The following is a 23485-nucleotide window of genomic DNA, read 5'->3' as shown; positions in this document are numbered from 1 at the left end:
CTTTTTATATATAATCTTATATCTGTACATAGAAGTCAAATGTTTATTTTTACCTTGTTCAGCTTTGTTGTCCTTGTTTTAAGCTATGTCTATTACTGTGTATGTACTTTGAGAAAAGCCAGAGTGATATTCCCTGTATGTGTTCACACAGTGTTACTTGGCCATTAAAGCTGAAAAATTATGATTAAAAAGCAGCAACACAAGATTGAAAAGTTGCCAGTTGTACAGTTATAGCCTCAGTTATAACCTGCAGTGAAGTAGCCAGCATGAGTGAGGTCATGAGTATCTGACTGAACCTGCAAGAAAATATTAAAATCAACTTAAGCGAAATTTATAAAATATCTGCCATACTCTTGCATTGAATATAACTTGATGGACAATAGCAGACTACTGGGAAAAAATGGGCTAATTCTCTGTACTGTTTTATTGGGTGGAGTTAGCCACAAATAATCAAATGTTGACAAGTCAACTCATACTGAAATGTGAGAATCAGTTCCAGCGAGCGAGCATAACAGAGGAGGACAACAGCAGACTTCCTGCGGTAATGATAAGACTTACACAAGAATAAAAAACACAGGCAAGAGGCCCAAGAAAAAGTTATAAGATTCTCAGACTGCATTTCTTCAATAAAATGACTTTTAGACAAAATAACCATTTAACCACCATATTTCTTCTTAAATAAGGCCGAAGAAGAGATTGCCATTGTGATAGTTTGGATTTAGTAAATGCTGAAATTAGCAGGAGGTAGGACTAAACTTCATTCATGTTTGTGGAAAATTAGATCTAAATTAATCATAAAGCCTACAGAGTGAGATCCATCAACTCATCGCTTAAATGCATCCACAACAGGTCACAATAGAAGCAAGGCATCAGCAAGATCTCACCAAGACATTTTTTGTGATTATTTTTCCCAATCAGAAGTGACTTCTTAAATACTATAATACAATTTATAGCTTTGTTATTAGTAGTCAAATAATTGATATCCTCTTTTTTGGAGTCCCTTGCTATATATTTAAAAACGTATTAGCTAATTATTTAGTAGGAAAGCACCGTGGTCTGAGGAGAGGGTAAACCTAGTTAGAATTTATAAAAAGAGCTTCACGTATATTGGCTTTTTACCTGATTTGTTTTCCTTAACATCTCTTTTTTTTTTTCAGCAGAGAAAAATCTGAACAAAATGATTTTGGTTACAGCATCCCTTTAAAAATGCAACTTAATTTCTTCAAAATGTTTGGGTGGGTTTCAAAAATGAACTATATGTTTGTGTTTAAAGACCTAAAGGGAGGGGTATGACTTGCTGAATATGTGCTATTCCCAACACAAAATCCCAGAAACAAAATGCTTGTCTGGCTCAGAATTTAACCAAAGTGTTGAACTGAGTTCCTAACGATGCGTTTTAAGTGACAAGAGCTAGTGGCCTAAAGTCAAAGGGAATAAAAAACTTATTTTATAAATCAGTCAATTGTTTGTAAACATGAAAAACTCCCTGAAAGCCAGAAACCAGAAGAACAGTAGCGCCGATTATGTGTGCTTATTATGTGCTGCTTACTGACAATGACTGGAGATGTTGGAACTGCTAAATGTTTATTACAAATAACACTTCAGCGACAGGACAGGTTCATAAGAGATCCGTTTTCAGACTCTGGAAACAAAGTTCCCCATGTTCATAATTGTCTGGATTGTTCCAGAGTCAATGTTTTTAAATCAATGCCACTAAAGCAGAGAAGTGGACAGGCTCGTAACACCAAGTCATCTCTTCTTTTCACTTTAGTACTCGGAAATTCTGACAATTAAAACAAACTACTATTCAGTAGTCCCATTTCATGTCTTCTTAATTATTATAAACATTAAATATTTAAATTTTTCTTAATGTCATTTTTTTTTTTTTCCACCTCTGTCTCCCTCCTCTCTCAGTCCCACTCCTCCTCATCTCTGTAGGGGTTGTCCTCTCTCGGTGGCTCTTGAAACCTGATGTTTGCCAGCATGTCCCTCATTGCCACCATCAGACGATTCACTTCCTGGTTCAGTTCCTGTCCGGCTCGAGCCACTTCCATGTCATCCTCCTGCCTCGGTCCACCCTTATTAAGAAAAGAGGCATCAGTTCATACACAATTATCTAGAATCTAACTGTGAATCTAACCCATGAGGTTAGCATTTGGCAATTTCTCAAACTGACAATTTGTTCCCTTTTACTATCCTTGACTGTGTCACCTTCATAGACAGTTAATTGCTGACATGGCTATCACAATGCAAGCACTTACATATCTAATACTTTTCTTGTATTTTATAATTTTTTCAAAGTGTATTTTAAGAAAATCCTGCAACAGTTACTACCACAGTCCCACCTCGCTGGAAGCACTTAGATTGTGTTGAAAGACACCTAAAGCTGTCAGACCATAAGGATTTGGTCCTACGGTTTTTCTATTTTATTTAGTAAGTTATTAACACCAAACGATCCCATTTAAAAGTACGTTGACGATGGTTTTAGAAACGCAATGAAACATTCGACATTAACAGAACAATACCGGGATAATTTAGGGTTGTGTTATATTACAACATTTTGTTGCTTGCAGATATGCAACTCTATTTCAGTAAAAGAACAGGGCAGCGTATCTTCCCTAGTCTTAACATCATTTCCTTTATCCATATTGTATCTCTTCCTCTACGTAAGTGGATAACATGATCACGACGGATGGAACTGTCCTAATGGAAACATGCCTCGGGCCCATCTGTTAACGTTAAGCATGGATAGCTGACCCACAGGATGTTCAATGTGTGGGTGTACCTGACGTATGTATTTTAATGTGGCTGCAGTTGGTTTGACACTGGCAGTGGACCGATAGACCCATGAGGAGTTAAACATATAACTCTTTAAATAACATTTATGTTGCAACTCAATTATCATAAACTTTTTAATGCTCGCTTGTTTTAGCCCTGCTTGGACATAAACCACACAAACGTGCTTGCTCTGGCACCATCAAAGTCCTTTCCCAGCACAAAGTAGCCTTTGAGTCTTAACATTATTCACTATTCAATTTTATGGACCATTACAGACATTTACTTTGTTATCACAGGAGGTTTAGAAAAATAGAAAGGAGCCCAGTTGAAAATGGGTTCAGTCTATTTGTTGCTTTCAGCCCATTCATCAATCGAAGTAAATAAAATGCATGAATTGTGCATTGTGTAGATCCATGTTTACTAGCTTGCCATCTTCTTCCCAGCCTTTGCGGGCGCATTGTTGCACTTCTTGTTGCCTTACTGCCACCCGTGGATCAGTAGAGTAGTGTGAAACCATTGGCAAAAATGTCACCCACATGCTCATGCATGGGCACGAGACTGTACCATTCAGGCCGAAATACAGTATAAAAACCGATTTACTCACATTACAATATTGATATACATCTATATACATGTTATTATAAAGTGCTGAGACTTGATTTATACAGTCGGTCCCTGAATTTTGTGAGAACATATGATGAAATTACAAGCTCCTGAATGGCTTTTCCTCTTGGAACATTTTAGAAAGTCATCCTTTGATGCTGTAAAACACCATAGATTTACATCGCTCTCCATCTCTGAAACAGTGATGATCTACCAAAGATTGGTGGCACTTTCTTTTTTTTTTCAGAAAAAAGTCAGATAAGCCATATTTATTATGGGGCCGAAACCTGGCAAATATGACAAAAACGCAGATCAGTTACAAAGTGTGTGTTTGGATGTCCCACAAGTCCTCATGCCTAAACATCAAAGTTGTGGTGCTGAAGATGTGGAGTGAATGACCAGAAAGAGCAAACACTCATTTGTTGCTGAGGACAATAAGGATGACTCGAGAATTGCAGCAGTTTAAGTTATGTAATTACCAACTCAAATTGACCATTATATTGCTTTAAAATAATGAATGAACCTAATTATAACTCTGGTTAACTGAGTGGATTTCTACAAATAAAAAAATAAGAGAGGCATTTTTTCCAGTCCACTGGACTGGCTAGGTAGCCTCAAAGTAACATCCACTTCTTTGACAAAAAGATCTTAAATAATCCACTTCTTTCTTTTAAATGTACAGTCTCAAACACAAAGTTCTGTCAAACTTCCTATGTGCGTCACATGATTCCACAAGGGTAGCAACTGGAAGACACAGATGAGCTACATATTCTGATGTCTATTGCACTCAATTTCCTTTTTTAAAATATTTCCAACTGAAATATAGGCTGCAGTACTACCTGCACAGCGTAGCAAAATTCAGCCATCACAATAAAGGCCAGCTATTGTGGGAGTGGTTGATGGTTTGATGTTCAAGTGTAAGCAGAAACATGGAATGTGCTTAACTAACATTATTCAATGGATGTTGTTCCTGTAAATACAGGTAACATTCAAGATTGAGAAAATGTCCCACAATAATTATGGGGAAGTAAACCTGATTTGGCTCTATAAATTAAATAATAAATAATAGAGCCCGACCGACAAAGGATTTTTAAGGCCGATATCGATACAAATATTTGGTGATTTAAAAATCTGATATTCCGATACATCGGCCAATGTATATTAAAAAATAATAATCCAGAAACGTGTAAAAAAACATAAGGTAAACAGATTTCCCTAACATTAGTTATTTGTAGTTATTTATAAGTCCTCACTAAAATAATATGATAATGCAGTTTAAAAATAAACTTGTTTGTTTTATTGTCACAACAGAACAGAGGAACATCAAAATATATTAAAGTTCTGCTAAATAAAATGTATAAAAATACAAACTTAAGATATGAAACTTAAAGGGTTAAAGACGAGTGTTGCCAACAGGTTTGTTGTAGAGCGCCCTCTGGTGGACAAACTGTACACACTCAGAACATGGCTGAAGGGTGTTTCGTCCATTTTTATTTCATTTTTAAAATATTCATTTATCAGCCATTATAGATGCCGATACCGATACTTTGGAAAATGCCTAATATCGGCCCGCCGATATATCGGTCAGGCTCTAATAAAAAAATAAAAAAATCACTATTAGGAAAACAGACAGCAAAGCCAAGACCCAAACAACTTTGCACTTCATGAATATTGTTATTGTTTTGTTCTTCAGTGGCACTGGGAAATGGTGGACAGAATTAACAGTCACATGGTCATAAGCCTTCTTTCATCTTTTGCAGTTGTCATCCCCTTAGGGTAACCCATGAGTCTTTGGGGGAAATATTCCATCATTCAAGCATGTGTGATAAGATCTTTTCCAAGAACTTTTACCAGTTTATGTTTCCACCAGCCCTGGAGGGTCCTGCTATTAATTAGCACAGTGTGTTATTTTAGTAATCGTTAAATAGAAACCCCAACCATAAACACAATCAACACTGTGCTCATTCAATGATTTTGAAAAGTAAACTCAATGAAAAAGGACATGAAGAACATTTCTCATTTCATCAGTTACGGTGCTTTGGAGCAGGTCAGTTCATAGTGAATCATTCACCGACTGGGAGCTTATACAAGTTGTTACAGATCAGTTTTATTTGAATATAGTGCTTACAGCTATTAATCATATGATGTGCCCACATCCACACCATGGGATTATTAGAGTTCACAGAAGTTTTTATTGTACCTCAATGCAGCAGCACCAGTATTCGTCTTTAGATGACATCACTACAGTTAGGTTGAGGAGGAACTTGCTGAAATTCACAAATTATAACTAAGATGCTAAGAAGCATAATATAAATAACATACGTGAATTCAGTTTTTAGGAGTTTTGCCCTTTTTTTTTTTCATGGAAGACAACCAATTTATTTATTTTTTTTGCCCCATGCACTGTACAATTCCTGATCAATTGATTTTCCCAGACCTATTTCCTGCCAGAGCTATTTTGCACAATCTGTGCAACTCACCTGAAAGTTGAAGTTTGGCAGCAAAGACCGGAAAAACAGTGACAATGTACTCTCATTGGTTGCACCAACGTGCTGCCTATATGTACACAAAAACACACAGAAGTCTTATTATAGTGTAAAAGCAAATTGAGGATATAAAAGCCTGTTTGTTTGTTTGTAAAGCACAATATGTGAGACTGTATTTCATGTGCACAGCTGTATGGCTCCTCCATTACCTCTCTGGTCGGGTGTACGACATCACTGAGTCCAGTGGGGGTAGAGGGTCAAAGCCCATCACAGGCTGACTGGTCACCTCCTGAGGGTATCAAACAAATACCTTGATTCACCTCCTCAGGGATGCATGAGTACAGAGATACATGAATACTTAAAGAGGTGATCAGCATTCTATTGATACTATTGTACTACCTAAAAGCCAGGTGTGGAATCAAGTTATGGAGGCTAATTTTATCATCTTTGTTATCCCGACAATTACACTTCAAGACCCTCATTGGAGTCTTTGTGAGGATCTCATGTATAGCACAGATTATATGCTTCTTGTATAACTGTCTGGTCTCTGTGTTAATATCTCCACGGTGGTAGAATTTTCCAGTCAAGGAGGCTGGTTTCTTGTAGTGTGATTATATATTCATTAAAAATATCTGGCTTTTTAGGATATTTGGAAAACCTAAAAGTGCATAAGCAAATTAATAAGATTGTGATCCTTTTGATGCCCATCACACCTCTACCATCTATTGGTGAGTGGACTGAGGACATTGTGCATAAAGTGAATTTTGTTTAAGTGTGGTTGCTGATCGTTTCTTACCAGAGGCAGACTTGATGTGGCTTCTTTGATCTCAGAGAGGAGGACGTGACGATGGATGTTCCTTGGTGCACTCTGGTACCTTTGCTTTCTCCTAAAACAGAGTGAGGAAGTTATGCTAAGATATGGAGCATAATTTCACAGAAATGTGTCAGCAGAGCAGCTCATTGAGATCTTACTTGTTTTGGCAGTCCTCCACCAGTGGGTCTTTGGCATCAACTCGACGCAGCACCTCTTTCACAGACTCTTCCAACCACAGCATTACTGCTGCCTCCCTCCACAGGGTGTGAGTTCTCCCCACATACAGAGCAGTCAGTTCAGCCAAGGCTGGGGGCTGCCTAGAGACAAAGAGGGTAGGATACGTTTTTTTAAAGTTAGGGTAACAGAAACATAACGGAAAAGCAAAGTGGATACAAAATAGGGATAAAAAATAAAAAAGATTTATAGCAATAATATAAAACATTGGTTGAACTAATAGTTAGTTATATTTTATTTCTGTGTCATGCCAAACAATTTGGCCCATCCCACATGGGATTACAAGACACCACAAACTTAGTTATTTAGCAAACGTCTAACTATACAGTATTGAATTTGAATGATGACATGCTACAAATAAATTAATGTGGTTAAATTGATTCATTGCAAAACTTCAAAAAACAAAAGGGAGCATGCATTACCCTATCTGGCTCTTTGGGCCAAAGAAGGCATGTGAGGTGACAGTGGGATCTGGCTGCACAGTACAGAGATCCAGTAGAGGAATCAAGACTGCAGGAAACACATTTACAGCAACATAAGTAGGTGAAAGTACATATTTACAACATCCTTGATGTGAATGGCAAGTAATCCCTACTATTTTATACCCCTTTCACACCAATGGCTCAATCAGGGTTATACCCAGGTCGGCTGTGTGTTTGAACGGGGTAACCTTCCTTGATCTACTCGGCTTCGCGACCCAGGTAGCGAGGTGGGTTTGATCAGGGTAGACTAGGCTCGATTTCATTGTAAATTACGCATGACCTGGGTCACTACCAGCCGGGGGGGGGCAAATTATGTAATTGGTTGGAAATGACATTGGGACAGTCATCACAGGTCGCCGCACACTTTGAAAAAACAACAACTTAAATTTTGTCTAACTGTGCTTTATGGTGGGTTTTCACCATAGACTGTATAAAACTAGGATCTTAACAGGCAGCTTCAACTGCTCATTCAATTCATTTCCAGTGGTTTCCCTGATGTTCACTAGTCTGCCTTTTGCAGAGTGGTAGCAGAGTTTTACAGGCAAAACTCCCTGTTAAAACCCAGCATTAGAACGTTAAATGTATAAAAATACGTTTTGTTTAATTCTCTCGGCACCGCTGCTCTTACTCCTTCTCTTTAAGGACACCAATTTCTTTGTGAATGAATAATGTATTGTAAATAAATAAATGTTCTTCATTAAAATACAGGGGGCATAAGTAAGTACACCCCTATGTTAAATTCCCATAGAGGCAGATTTTTATTTTTAAAGGCCAGTTATTTCATGGATCCAGGATACTATGCATCTTGATAAAGTTCCCTTGGCCTTTGGAATTAAAATAGCCCCACATCATCACATACCCTTCACCATACCTAGAGACTGGCATGGTTTTATTTCAGTTAGCCTAATAGCTGGTTTGATTTGCATTGAGAGATGATTTTATGGAAAGTACCCCATGCCAATCTCTAGGTATGGTGAAGGGTATGTGATGATGTGGGGCTATTTTAATTCCAAAGGCCAAGATAACTTTATCAGGATGCATAGTATCCTGGATCCATGAAATAACTGGCCTTTAAAAACTAAAATCTGCCTAAAATCTCCGGAGGCAGTTGCAAGGTACCGAATGGCCCGAAGGGCTGCAGCCTCTGTCGTGAAAGAGGCAAAGCAGTGGGTGTGGGAGAAGTTCGGAGAAGACATGGAGAAGGACTTTCGGTCGGCACCAAGGTGCTTCTGGAAAACCGTTCGCCACCTCGGGAGGGGGAAAGCGGGGAACCATCCAAACTGTAAGGATGGGACGCTGTTGACCTCAACTGAGGAGGTAATAGGGCGGTGGAAGGAGCATTTTGAAGAACTCCTAAATCCAACTAATACGCCCTCTATGGTAGAGGCAGAGCTGGAGGATGATGGGGGATTGTCGTCAATTTCCCTGGTGGAAGTTGCTGAGGTAGTTAAACAACTCCACAGTGGAAAAGTCCCAGGGATTGATGAGATCCGTCCAGAAATGCTTAAAGCTCTGGGTGTGGAGGGGTTGTCTTGGTTGACACGCCTCTTCAACATTGCGTGGAAGTCTGGGACGGTGCCAAAGGAGTGGCAGACCGGGGTGGTGGTTCCCCTTTTCAAAAAAGGGGGGGACCAGAGGGTGTGTGCCAATTACAGGGGTATCACACTTCTCAGCCTCCCTGGTAAAGTCTACTCCAAGGTGCTGGAAAGGAGGGTTCGGTCGATAGTCGAACCTCAGGTTGAAGAGGAACAATGCGGATTCCGTCCTGGTCGTGGAACAACGGACCAGATCTTTACTCTCGCAAGGATCCTGGAGGGAGCCTGGGAGTATGCCCAACCAGTCTACATGTGTTTTGTGGATCTGGAGAAGGCGTATGACCGGGTGCCCCCGGGAGATACTGTGGGAGGTGCTGCGGGAGTACGGGGTGAGGGGGGTCCCTTCTCAGGGCCATCCAATCTCTGTACGACCAAAGCGAGAGCTGTGTCCGGGTTCTCGGCAGTAAGTCGGACTCGTTTCAGGTGAGAGTTGGCCTCCGCCAGGGCTGCGCTTTGTCACCAATCCTGTTTGTAGTATTTATGGACAGGATATCGAGGCGTAGTCGGGGTGGAGAGGGGTTGCAGTTCGGTGGGCTGGGGATCTCATCGCTGCTTTTTGCAGATGATGTGGTCCTGATGGCATCATCGGCCTGTGACCTTCAGCACTCACTGGATCGGTTCGCAGCCGAGTGTGAAGCGGCTGGGATGAGGATCAGCACCTCTAAATCGGAGGCCATGGTTCTCAGCAGGAAACCGATGGAGTGCCTTCTCCAGGTAGGGAATGAGTCCTTACCCCAAGTGAAGGAGTTCAAGTACCTTGGGGTCTTGTTCGCGAGTGAGGGGACAATGGAGCAGGGAGATTGGTCGGAGAATCGGCGCAGCGGGTGCGGTATTACATTCAATTTATCGCACTGTTGTGACGAAAAGAGAGCTGAGCCAGAAGGCAAAGCTCTCAATCTACCGGTCAGTTTTCGTTCCTAACATCACTTATGGTCACCAAGGCTGGGTCATGACCGAAAGAACGAGATCCAGGGTACAAGCGGCCGAAATGGGTTTCCTCAGGAGGGTGGCTGGCGTCTCCCTTAGAGATAGGGTGAGAAGCTCAGTCATCCGTGAGGAGCTCGGAGTAGAGCCGCTGCTCCTTCGCGTCGAAAGGAGCCAGTTGAGGTGGTTCGGGCATCTGGTAAGGATGCCCTCTGGGCGCCTCCCTAGGGAGGTGTTCCAGGCACGTCCAGCTGGGAGGAGGCCTCGGGGAAGACCCAGGACTAGGTGGAGGGATTATTTCTCCAACCTGGCCTGGGAACGCCTCGGGATCCCCAGTCGGAGCTGGTTAATGTGGTTTGGGAAAGGGACGTTTGGGCTGTGTGAGCTGCTACCCCCGCGACCAGATACCGGATAAGCGGACGAAGATGGATGGATGGATTTATTGATTTACAATACATTTTTCATTCACAAAGAAAATTGGTGTCATTAAAGGTTGGATTGTTCAAAAGATTTAAAATTAAGGCATTAAGATCAATTTCCAAAAGATAATTTTTTATTTCTCTTTTTAGTCAACTTTAGCATGGGTTCATAAACCACTGTAGTATCTTTTTAGTGATGCCATAAACAAACAATGTGAGGAAGTGACTGAAGGGCAATCATGTCTAAATAGTCATAGACTGGAAGTGGTTAATTTCTAAGAGTCTAACCTCCAGGGAACATGATGAGAGCATTCTGCAGCAACTGGTCAGCTTTGTGTCTTTCTTTGTCACTTTCTTCAGGGTCCACATCTTCCTGCTGACTGAGATGGAAATGGCAGAGTGCAGTGGAGAATGCAAAGTTTGGCAGCTGAGAAAGATTTCTGTGCTCCTGCAACACAAAAACAAACTATTTCTGTATCAGACTGAAACATTAAGACTGGCGCACACGCACATGCACACGCACACACATTACCTCCCAGTCCTGATGTAACTGGAGGAGAGAATGGTACTCTCTGGAGCGCAGCATCAGGAAATCGATGAACAGGAGCATGCAAAGTGGGTCAGAGTCTGGGTCCAAACTAATTAAAAGAGTGGCAGACAAGAACAGAAGCAAATGAATACTACAGACACTTGAACCAAAGGCATATCTGAAACCAAGTAAAATTAAAACTCTCATCCCACACTCCAGGATGTAACATTAAAAAGAACCCGTGTGACACACTGTTCTGTCCTTAAAAAATAAAAAGGTGGAGTCTGCGATTCTGTAAAAAGATTGTTGATATTTGAACTCAACACCCAAACAAATGCACCCCTCCTGTAACAGCTCCTTCAGCATGTTAGCATGTGCCAGATTCGCTCCCACTGCCTCTCTTATACATCCATGGCCTTTCCCGTGTCCTGTGCACGAGCACAATGGAATAGTGCTGTGCGGCTCGGTCTGTGCCACTTTGTTTGTTTCCCATTTACAGAGCCAGGGCTGTGAATGAATGCCAGATTTTTTTTAGCGCACAAACAGAACTGACAACTAGCAGACCTTGAGGAGATAATCGCTGAATTAGCTATTCTAATCCAATACACTTTTTGTTAGACTCCACCTTTACATAAAAGAATACAGTGGTGTGAAAAAGTGTTTGCCCCCTTCCTCATTTCCTGTTCCTTTGCATGTTTGTCACACTTAAGTGTTTCGAACATCAAACCAATTTAAACAATAGTCAAGGACAACACAAGTAAACACAAAATGCAATTTGTAAATGAAGGTGTTAATTATTAAAGGTGAAAAAAAATCCAAACCATCATGGCCCTGTGTGAAAAAGTGATTGCCCCCTAAACCTAATAACTGGTTGGGCCACCCTTAGCAGCAACAACTGCAACCAAGCGCTTTGCGATAACGTGCAATGAGGCTTTTACAGCGTCCCTGGAGGAATTTTTGGCCCACTCATCTTTGCAGAATTGTCCTAATTCAGTTACATTAGAGGGTTTTCGAGCATGAACGGCCTTTTTAAGGTCATACCACAACATCTCAATAGGATTCAGGTCAGGACTTTGGCTAGGCCACTCCAAAGTCTTCATTTAGTTTTTTCTTCAGCCATTCGGGTGGTGGACTTGCTGGTGTGTTTAGGATCATTGTCCTGCTGCAGAACCCAAGTTCGTTTCAGCTTGAGTACACGAACAGATGGTCGGACATTCTCCTTCAGGATCTCTTGGTAGACAGCAGAATTCATAGTTCCTTTTATCACGGCAAGTCTTCCAGGTCCTGAAGCAGCAAAACAGCCCCCAGACCATCACACTACCACCACCATATTTTACAGTTGGTATAATGTTCTTTTTATGAAATGCAGTGTTCCTTCTACGCCAGATATACTTGGACACACACCTTCCAAAGAGTTCCACTTTTGTCTCATCGGTCCACAGAATGTTGTCCCAAAAGTCTTGGGGATCATCAAGATGTGTTCTGGAGAAATTGAGACAAGCTTTGATGTTCTTTTTGCTCAGCAGTGGTTTTCTCCTTGGAACTCTGCCATGCAGGCCATTTTTTGCCCAGTCTTTTCCTGATGGTGGAGGCATGAACGCTGACCTTAACTGAGGCAAGTGAGGCCTGCAGTTCTTTGGACGTTGTTGTGGGGTCTTTTGTGACCTCTTGATGAGTCGTCGCTGCGCTCTTGGGGTAATTTTGGGCGGCCGGCCACTCCTGGGAAGGTTCACCACTGTTCCATGTCTTCGCCATTTGTGGATAATGGCTCTCACTGTGGTTCGCTGGATTCCCAAAGCTTTGGAAATGGCTTTATAACCCTTTCCAGACTGATAGATCTCAATTACTTTCTTTCTCAATTGTTCCTGAATTTCTTTGGGTCTCGGCATGATGTGTAGCTTTTAAGGATCTTCTGGTGGACCTTACTGTGTCAAGCAGCTCCTATTTAAGTGATGTCTTGATTGTGAACAGGTGTGGCAATAATCAGGCCTGGGTGTGGCTAGAGAAATTGAACTCAGGTGTGGACAACCACAGTTATAGTATGTTTTAACAAGGGGGGGGGGCAATCACTTTTTCACACAGGGCCATGATGGTTTGGATTTTTTTTCTCCTTTAATAATAAACACCTTCATTTACAAATTGCATTTTGTGTTTACTTGTGTTGTCCTTGACTTTTGTTTAAATTGGTTTGATGTTCAAACACTTAAGTGTGACAAACATGCAAAGGAACAGGAAATGAGGAAGGGGGCAAACACTTTTTCACACCACTGTAAGTAGGACATCAGAAACCAGATAGCATCAAAAATCCCACTGCTCTGCCATTTGCTTTCAGAGTCAATTTTGAAGCTTGAGCTTGAGTAACAATGGAGTGGCTCTGCTGTGCACAAATTGCTACTTGCAATGATAGTGTAATAAGTTATTTTTTCTGGTTTCCTTCAAAATCCACCATGATGCATTTAATACTCCCAAGTATTGTTTCTTTTCTCTAAAACACAAGATTGACAGTGTAACTCACATCATATATGTGAGACCGTTCTTCAAACAGATTTTGTTATCTATCATCTTGCCATTTTAAGCCAACAGTGATTTATTCACTGCTGGTAAGAGAGGGACAGCTGTCATCCTTCATTCCCACACTGTTGCTTTACAAAAGGACCAGAACATAGCTGTCATTAAGTAAGGAAACCAGAGTTTGATGAAAGTCATAGATAAGAATTGACCATTGACCACACAGTGCCAGGGAACGTCCCTATAAAGCCTAACGGAAGTGATCGAGATACGGAAGGTTCTATGTTATGTAATGAGATTTTAACATTTATATTGCTTTGGGATTTTATCAATGTTTTATCTAGCATTAGCCTGTATTTCACTATATCCCTGTTATAGTTTATTAAATGGGGGAAAGCATTCAATGTATTTAAAGAACATCTCGTCATCAATAAAATAGCACATGGATCCAAGGAATTTGTAAGGTCTTGTCTGAAACACACGTTCAATTGTTTACCACCTTATACATCCTTGATCGCTATGAGTAGTCACACTCGGAATCACGGAATAGAACACATAACTATGTCACAGAACAAACAGTTAACAACAAAAAGTTACTTTTGGACTTCCCCCCGTGCCTAAAAAGAATAACCACTGTCAGAATACAAACCTAATTGTTAAGTTAACAGTCTTAGAAGACTATGTTCCAAGTCTGATGACTGCTGTTGGTGGGTACTTTATTTAGGGAAAGAAGAGTTCTTTTTGTTTAGCTAGCATGTGATAATATGCAATACTATTCAATGTGATGTCAATACAGAACCTACAGACACAACAGTGAGAAAAGACCGTTTAAACTGCCCCCTTCCTTCTCCTAGGAATAGAGTGGTGTTCAGAGATAATGGAAACAGAGTAGATGAGTTAGTCATAAAGACACCATGGAGATGTGTGTGAGGTTTTTATGCATCTCTCAGTTTCCCTTTAACTCTATATAGCTGGTCTTTCCCAGTGCTCGAGCTTTTCCCTTTGTACCTCAGGATCAGTTTGCAGTACTCCAGAGCCGTCCGTGGGCAGCCTCTCTTCTCCAGGAACATCATGTGCTTATAAAGAGCCAGATAAAATGCCCTGCAAACAGAGATGAGTAAATCACTGAAGGGCTGAGTTCTACAAACACAATTTAAGTTACAAACGATAATCTAGAGTTGTCTCACAAAAGCAAGGTGTCTAACAAAAGCAAAAAGAGGGGAAAAAATGACCAACCTGTTCTCTGGTCGCAGATAATCAAGTCTGCTGGTACCCGAGGTCAGACTGAATAAAGGATGAAAGGCACACTCAAAGCTGTACATGGCCCGCTCTGAAAATAAATCATAATTTCTTTATATTCACAACAAAGAATGTCACTGAAGCATCAGAAAACTGGGCACAATGAACAGAAAACAGTAGGGGTGTGCAAAAAAATCTATTCATATTCAAATCGCGATTCAAGCTCTACCGATTCAAAATCGATTCATAGAATTCCAAAAATCGATTCATATTTAAAAAAAAAAAAAAAATTAAATTTTTTTTTTTTTATTGTATGTCTACTGCAATCATATGGGAAAAGTAACTACATTTACATACTGTGAATCGTTTTTTTTTTTTATTGAGAATCGATTATGAATCAAATCGTGAGCCTAAAAATCGATATTGAATCGTGAAATTTTCTGAATCGTTCACCCCTAGAAAGCAGTACCAAACACATACATAACATTGCAGGTGCTGGGCTCTGTCCGACAATCACCTCACCAGCAGGGCTTTGCATCCCAAAGACCAGAAGGGAAAACCTCTTACTTCTTATGTTAAATTTCAACTGATGTTGTGTTACACAAAACTAAATTATCCAGGGAATAAGACAAAAAAAAAAACTTTGTTAAATTATCCCTCTAGTTTTCTACATTACATTAATAATATCAGTTATTCAGTTGAGGAGAGGGCCTGTGATAATACATGTAGCATTGTGCTTTTCCTGGAGCAAGGACTTTTGACTTTTTAACAATGGCTGTCTGGTTGGTTTACATCTTCCAAAAGCACACTGATGCTGAGCTGTTACTGATGCTAAAGTAACCATAATTATTAAGCTTGATAATCTGATAAAAATTAGGAATCATCAGTAATTTAACTAAAGCCCTTTTTGCATCTCATATCAACATCTTGAGTCATTTTTATAAGTTAACACCATGCTCTAGCAATACACTGATGAAACTAGCACACTCCAAAATCTAGAGTTGATAACATTGATGAAATTGGAACGGAAGGAGCTCTTCTGGAGCCAGGAACAACTTGGTCTAGGTTTACTATTTGCCAATAGCTTAAGAATATATAGGAAGAAATCATCGCCATGCAATTAATACAACAAATAGCATCAGTATGGGTCATTGCTGGACCCTAAATACATTTACAGTCTTTGGTTTAGAGTTGATGTGATTTACAGAAGGAGCCTATGATCCTCACCGATGAGGTCCCTGGCCATCTCCTGATCCTCCTGTATGCGGCAGACATCAGAGAGCTGCAGCAAGGAATCAATGTGGTAGGGGTTGAGCTGTAGCAATGCCTGAACAGAAAAAGAGAAGAGACAACGGTCAAATTGACAGAGATAGACAGAGTGAGACATAAAGTCAGTAGAGAGAAAATGCTTTCAACAGGAGAAGTTTGATTACAAGACATGAGTCCAAATTTATTAAAAATGCATCTGGTTACACTATCTCTGCAACTGTAGATTTCTCATTATGTCTACACACATACACAGGCAAACTGCCATTGGCCTGGGTTTAACTGTAAAATAACACAAACACATGAATAATAATGACAAAACTCAACATCTAGCTTCACCTCAGGAAACTAGGACTAGGACTTCTCTCCTATGGTTTTAGGTACACAGTCTTATATGACTTAGACTGAGGCTATTTTAATTGCAGTTGTCAGTTGATGATTCAAAAGAATCGTTTTCATGCTGCTTCAATGGTTAAAAAGGCTATAATAGATAACATTGTCTATGCAATGTTACGTGACCATTCTTGCCACTGCACAGCAGAAATTAACTTTTTTACCACAATGTTGTTGGGATCCATGGACTCGACAGCATCCAGGAACTTGAACTGTACTTGTTGGTAGTCCCGACCGTGCTCAAAGGTGAAGAACTGAATGCCATCCTTTGACTGCAGTAAGGTCATTGAGATTCCTATGGAGACATCAAACCGAGTTAAGAACAACACATAAAGGAAGACACAACAGTGTGGTAAACGGTGAAGATATTTAGTTCACACTAATTGAATAAGCAAGAGTACATAACAAATGGAGCTTGTGCAATTGATATCATAGTGTAAGAAGAATTACTGCTTTACCAGTCAAGTTGCCTTTTACATCCATGTCTGTCCATGACTCATATTATATATGAAGTGAAGACTTTAAAATAATTTCATTGTGTATTTTTCGGTTAAATGGAAGTTATCACTATATGATTCCAGTGAATCATTTCCAGTGAAAACATGCTGTCTTCACTTAGAGACTATTTTTTCTAGAGGAGTACAGAGGACCGATAGAGAGCTTCCTCACATGGTGCAACGACAATCACCTGAAGCTCATTATCAGCTAAATCAATGAGCAGAGGAACTGGAATCTGTGCTGGTTGTCTTCCAGGGAAAAAAAGCAAAGAGGGTGGACTCATACAAGTATCTAGGGGTCCAAATTAATTAAAAACTGGACTGGACTTACAACACTGAAGCCCTCTTTAGGATGGGACAGTGTTATTGTTGAGGAGATTCAACAGAAATGCAACTGCCACTGCAGATCTTCTATCAGTCTGTAGTAGCCAGTGCTCTGTTCTTCTTCTTGGTGTGCCACGGGTGGTGGAATCAATGCATGGAGGTCAGCAGCCTCAACAAGCTGTCAAGGAAGGCCAGCTGGGTGATCAGGTTGGAACAGGACCGTGTGGAGGACAAAGCCATCTTGGATAACGCTTCTCACCTTCCCTACAATAAGCTGTTACAGATTGGCAGATCGTTGCAGACACAAGGAGGGACAAGATCAAAGCCTGTGAGCAGTTCCTCATCCGAGTCGAGGGTCTAAGGATAGAGCATGTGGTTTGCTGAACAGATTGTAAAGCCATTTGTGGCAAATTTTTGATTTGTGATATATAAATAAAATTGATTTGACTTGACTTTGTTAAGCTTTGTTGTTCTTATTCTGCAAGTTAATTTAGAGAAACAGAACCCAAATTCCTTGCATTGTTCACGTCACAGAAATGATTCATGAAAGGGCCAATTCTGAAGGAACACAAAGTCGCAGCAATGACGACAATGCTTCAAATATGGATGTCGCTGCAAAGAAGCTGCAAATTCTAAAACGTGGATGCTTCACACACATCTTTAACACGGCAGCACAGAAGATCTGTACAGTTACCATAGTTTCAAGACTAGTGACACCATTTCAGTATCCGACCAAATGTGAAATATAGTCACAATCTCCTCTTCTGTTCCTGAGTTATGGCGTTAAAAAAAATGCCCAGAAAAGCATTATGGCGGAACATTATGTCAGAGTGAAGTTGAACTTTGAACTTTTGGGTATATAAAATGTCATCACTTCATAATTTTGTCCTATTAGACGTGTTTTGTTAGGTCAAACTGACCTAGACCTTTGACCACAAAATTCTAATCAGTCCATCTTTGAGTTTGTGCCAAGTTTGAAGAAATTCCCTCACAGCCTTCCTGAGATATCGCATTCACGAGAATGGGACAGACTGATAACTGGCGCGGAGGCATATAAATGTTTCATATGCGTTTGTGTTTTGGTGTATGAATCTTAAAACCACTTAGCCACCATGACGCCGATAGTGTTTTCATTTTTAAACAACATGTATTAAGAGAAAAACAGGAGTCAAGTGGGGTCAAAGTAGCCAATATTACATTATGTATTGTATTATTCTACCGTTTTGTGCAAAAGCTCATTATATCAACAAAGAGGACAGTCATTAAAATGTCAGTCAGTTTCAGCCTGAAATGATACATTTAAAAAAGCTGACCGTGAGGAAAAGCCTACCTGGGCGGCTGAAGCGAGGCCAGCTGTCTTTAGGACTGGTCATCCAGGTGCTACGGTGATACTGTCTGTTTCTCTGTCGAGGTCTGTCAAAAAAAATAAAAACATTAAATTGAGTACGAGAAAATACTGCATACATACAGACGACGTGGGCCATTTTAATCCGAACAATCTCAAACGTTTTCACTTCTTTTTTTACCTTTGATCCCCCTGAACAGCTCGAGCCCCAAAATATCTCTTCAGCTCCGTCTCTGGGTTGAGGTTCCTAATGTATTGACACAGAAAAGGACATTCAGATCTTTACAGCCTAAATGACAAAGTGGGCCTGCTGAGGAAACACATTCCAAGGGATACATAGGGGCTGTTTGATTTAGATATTTTAGATGCGTCAGTCCGGGGCTGCGGTCGAATAGTCAAAAAGAAACTACGTCCTGTGCCTTTTCCTAAATATTTTTCTTGACCTCGATGTAAAACATCACAAGGTCAAGTAAAACAGAATTCATAAGGACTTAGAAAAAGACAACTGTGGTGCTAAAAGACTCCGACTGCACTTCCACTCGGCTCTGTAATTATGCAACGGTGGATGTTATTGATGTGGGTCTGCCGTGGTGAAACTACAATGACCCAAAGACGGACTACTAAAAGTGCATCTTAGATACTTCCCGTGTTTTTACTGTGTTGTTTCATGCAGGCTATATAAACATGGACAACTCTAACTTCATTACTTAGGTTGGAATTGAAATCTAAAAAGGAATATAGGCAACCAGTCACAGTAGTGATTTAAAATAGTTGTCACATTAAGAATGAGGCAACGTTGACATGATTAGGTAACTAATCATACCAGTGGGACACCCAATCCAAGACTAATAATTTGTGACTGTCAGTGTGCAGAATATTCTGCCTGTTTTAAGGTTAGCAAAGTCAACTTTTACATTTTAATGGTATCTTCTGCCAATGAACAAAAATTGTGGCAAATAAGGTTTCTATGGAGGTTATAAGAAAAGTACATATCAGTGATAAACGTCTTTGTGTGTGGTTTTTTTTAATATATTTTATTATGGACAATCCATCAATGGCATAATGGCTGTGCAAAGTTTGCACATTTAATTTCAGCCGTCATGCTTTGCAACAGGTGAGCAAACTCGAAAACAGCCACCCACATGACATCACGTGCTTTGCTATCAACACAGGTAATTTGCCTTTGGTAGCTAATTGAAATAATCTGCTCTGACATCACTGGTTGTGTGGCCAGATGTTTAACATATTTCAACAAGTTTTAACCTTTTGTAATTCTGTGTTGATTCAATGCAGTGCATCTCCTGAGACAGACAGACAGACAGTCTCCAAATAGTTGGCTTTTCTTGTGTGAGCCAAGCGCCACCACATGGTGGCAATTAAGAATTACACAGACATGTATATTATAGTGATAGTACGTGAGGCTACTGGACTGACCACAGACCAAGATATCTGATCTGAATCTATCCATTTTGTGTACATGAAAGATGTTGGGCTCCTCACCTGTGCTCCACATGTAGCACAGATCTTCTGTCAGAGCCGCCACAATCCTCATTTTGCAAACTCAGACCATTGGTCTGATCCAGGTTCTCCAGCAATAAATCAATGTTATCATCTGGTACAGCCTCCTGAAAGAAAAAAAAAAAAAAGAGTGTGACTGTTTGTTGTTCACTTCCCAAAAGACGCTACAGTTTGTATATAGTGTGTAGTTTCTGGCCCTTATGATTGATTGCAAGAGTGTTATTATCAGTAAAATGATTTTTATTACATGTAATGAATGATATTAATAAAGTGGTCATTAATTCTAAGAATATAGTGTGGGTTATCATTTATTGTATTTAATGTCTTACCAGAGCAGTTACAGAATCCCTTTTCAACAAATTTACCTGTCCACCTTCTAGTGTCACCTTCGTCTTCTTCTTTTTCTTCTTCTTTTTAACTCTGTCTCCAGATAAAGGCTGTTTAAGAGAGATGACAGTGTAATATATGCAAATTTAGATCAGAAGAATCAGAGAGTCAAATCAGAGAATCACAGAAAGACATCCTTCTCACATAGCTTCACCTTTACCTTTGTAGACACATCATCTTGCTTTTGATCTGGTTTCTTAATGCCTGGGTTATCATTCTTTTCCGTGCCACTTGTTTTATTTCCATCTGGTTTCTCTGCCTCTTCATCAGGTGAGATGTTCTCTGCCTCGTTGTCTGCATCACCAATCTAGTAAAAAGGTGACATTGGCAAGAGAGTGTGTTGGGTAAAGCAGTGCTAAAAGTGAGTAAAAACCCCATAGCTAGATGGAACATCGCAACAGACTTCAATATCAAGACAACATCATCTCTTCCTGAAATCATGTCATGGTTACAACAATCCAATGCCAAGCACTACTCATGGACAAGATCCGTGTGTTCAAGATGATAAGAAAAAGGAAATACATACTCAATGTTGTGAACCATAGCTTGTGGATGGTTTGTGGCGTGAATAAATAGTAAGATTAGGGTACAGATTTAATAGGTCTTGATATAAACAGCTCACACATTAAATGAGCTTACTGTTGTTACAACTATTAATATTAACCTGCATAATTGATCGTTTGATTTTACACAGTAAATAAACGTCATCAATGCATTCAGTCATGCTTTATGATTTTTAAAAAGTTAATATAAAGTAGATCTCAGTTTGATATAATAGCGAGGTGATGTCTAGATTTACAGTGATCCTTGGATCCCTAACACTAAGCACATATCGTTTCATGACTGCTCAAATCAATTGTCTAAGTTTCTTTTTCATAGTTAATTTTAATGAGAATAACTCTTTCTACGTACTTTAAATTCAAGTGTCACTACATATTGATATTAGTTTGATCAAAGGCAAGGCTTGTACGAATCCACAATCAATTTTACCTTATTAGTTTTGAACATTTTCATCTGTCCAACATTTAACAAAAATGAATAGATAGATACTTGTATTTACCAAAAAAGAGAGGACAGACAAGTTGCATCCTGTGCAGATTTTTAGCTAACGTTCTATGTCTCTATTTTGTGTCACTTACAGTATAAGAATACGATTTAAAGGCTAACGTTAGTAAACATGCTGTTGCACTGTACAGTAGCCTACACTGGACCTCTTTTGTCAGCGTGTTCTTCAGGTTGGTGCTGTAGACTACTTCCCAGTGATTTTCTAAAGCGATAGACAGCTTGCTAGCTAACTTTAACCTTAATGTATCTAGTTTAGTTAAATAAGCAGCAGAGAAACGAGCTAACGTTAACTATACACTGCTAGCTTCTTGTTAGCAAGGTTTATCAACAGAGAGCTCGCTGATATCATCTGCCGGAAGAAAAACGTAACGTTATGTTAAAAGTAACATGTAAGTTAGCTAGCTAGTTAGTTAGTTAGTTAGTTTGGGGAATTACACCGTCACCTTACCAATTCATAAATGTTGCTAACGTTTTTCGGAGCCTTGTTTTTCTTTGCCTTTCGGGTGCTGGCTTTGCTATTAGCCGTGTCCAGCTGCTCCTCTTCACCCGCAGCCTGCTCCTCCGGGCTGTCACCCAAAGTTAGATTCCCGAGGTCCAAGGCCTCCTGACCCCGCTGTTTTCCTTTGAGCCTTCGTAGGGCACGGGTAGACATTGTCCACTGTTCATGGGACACATACACGACAATATTTGCGATGAAAGTAGTTTTAAGTTAGCTGACAGACACAGTAAAACAACAAGGAATCAATTCCATTGGCTCGTTTTTCTTCTTCTTCTTCTAAATATTTCAACGCTTCCGGTTTTGTCTCTGCCCTCCACAGGAAAGATGGGAAATTGCATCAATGAGCATTCATTCATTTTATGGAGCGTATTTGGATTTTTAAAGGGTTCATTCCAGCAAAACTGTACCAGTACCTGTACTGTGTTGTGCCAATGTTAGCCAAAGGTCAAATTTTCAACTATTTTCTCTAGGGCCAAATATGAAATTATTTATTAAAATAACAATTAAACAGACAATATGCAAAATAAGAACAGGAGAAGGCAAGTGATAGCCTACATAACGCAGTTAAACAGAGTACCTATAGGATGAAGAGCTAAGACGTTTGATAATCAAGGTGCATAGTAGGAAATACACAATGCCAGCAATTGATACATACAAAGACATTTTGGTGCAATCAGATAAAACGTGTCAAATATCACAAGCAAATAATAATAGGAGGCACAGTATAAGTAAAACCATAAAGACAGTACTATTCATACTCATAGCGTCCTAGCATTTAGGAACTGTAATTGCCTTTCAGTTGGTGGTTGTCACTTACTTAAGTTCTGAAAATGTTATAATTTCCCTTCTCTTTCGTATTTTTAAGTCTTTCTAAATAGGCATTTCGTTGATGCACTTTGAGTTTTTATCATTGAAATTTGTATTGTAGTCTTTTTTTTTTATTTCTTCTAAAGTTAAACGTGCTTTGAAACAGCCTCACTGTATGAATTGTGCTGTATGAATGAACTTGTTTTGCCTCACTTTGCCTACAACTCTAATGCAACACATACTGCTCCAAATCAACTCAGTCTGTGTGAGTAGTTTTCTCATACAGCAGAAGGTGGCAACATTAACCTAAGTACAACTGCCTGAACAGACAGACACGTCTTAAATTCCATTTTTTATTATGAGCTCAGCACTACAAGCTGGAAAATACACATCATTTAGAAAACTACATCTTATTGTGTTGATTAATGGTCATTAAAAAAAACACAGAACTACACAACACTACAGTAATATTACTTAGAAGTGCATAAGAGGCATTCATATATAATAATAATACTAATAATAATGTAAATCCAATTAAAGCTGTATATTGGTGTGTGTCTCACATGCCACAGCCCCACAAACTACAATGAGGAAGTCTCATTGCACCTCTGTGGTATCCACACTACAGTTGCTCAGCAGGTCAGCTGTGACCAACAACAAGAAAATCTGGAGACATGAGAATAGAAAGGATACAAACACGCTGAATTTGTCTGAAAACTAGGCAGATGTATTAATCAGCCATTGTTTCCACCATAAGCCAACACAGGACAGCA

General features: G+C 39.8%; 1 protein-coding gene across 4 annotated transcripts; it reads right to left on the bottom strand.

Annotated features, from left to right (window-relative positions):
- Positions 1–1571: 1571 nt before the first annotated feature.
- Positions 1572–22192, bottom strand: tcf25 (TCF25 ribosome quality control complex subunit). Of its 4 annotated transcripts, none has more exons than XM_078249876.1 (18): positions 21855–22192; positions 20496–20648; positions 20320–20391; positions 19937–20061; positions 18618–18683; positions 18422–18504; positions 16435–16565; positions 15839–15938; positions 14609–14702; positions 14381–14473; positions 10868–10973; positions 10624–10801; positions 7338–7425; positions 6840–6998; positions 6664–6754; positions 6077–6156; positions 5862–5937; positions 1572–2078 (listed from the first exon to the last, which is right to left on the bottom strand). In XM_078249876.1, the coding sequence occupies exons 1-18, from the start codon at positions 22056–22058 to the stop codon at positions 1911–1913; spliced, it is 2067 nt and encodes a 688-aa protein (XP_078106002.1). In that variant the 5' UTR covers positions 22059–22192; the 3' UTR covers positions 1572–1910. The 4 variants fall into 4 exon arrangements, with proteins under 4 accessions (XP_078106002.1, XP_078106015.1, XP_078106009.1 ...); XM_078249889.1 differs by having other exon boundaries at positions 10624–10783; XM_078249883.1 differs by having other exon boundaries at positions 20502–20648.
- Between the last annotated feature and the right edge of the window lie 1293 nt (positions 22193–23485).

The sequence above is a fragment of the Sander vitreus genome, chromosome 1 (genome assembly GCF_031162955.1).
Source record: "Sander vitreus isolate 19-12246 chromosome 1, sanVit1, whole genome shotgun sequence".
NCBI lineage: Eukaryota > Metazoa > Chordata > Actinopteri > Perciformes > Percidae > Sander > Sander vitreus.
Note: the sequence above shows the minus strand (reverse complement) of the source record. Positions and strands in the feature narration are given on the sequence as shown.

Coding starts and splice junctions, on each gene's coding strand:
- tcf25 (XM_078249876.1), bottom strand. CDS start 22,058: ATGTCTACCCGTGCCCTACGAAGGCTCAAAGGAAAACAGCGGGGTCAG. Junction 10,802..10,867: donor AGTTACATCAGGACTGGGAG/GTAATGTGTGTG, acceptor ATACAGAAATAG/TTTGTTTTTGTGTTGCAGGA. Junction 6,157..6,663: donor CCACATCAAGTCTGCCTCTG/GTAAGAAACGAT, acceptor TGATACCCTCAG/GAGGTGACCAGTCAGCCTGT.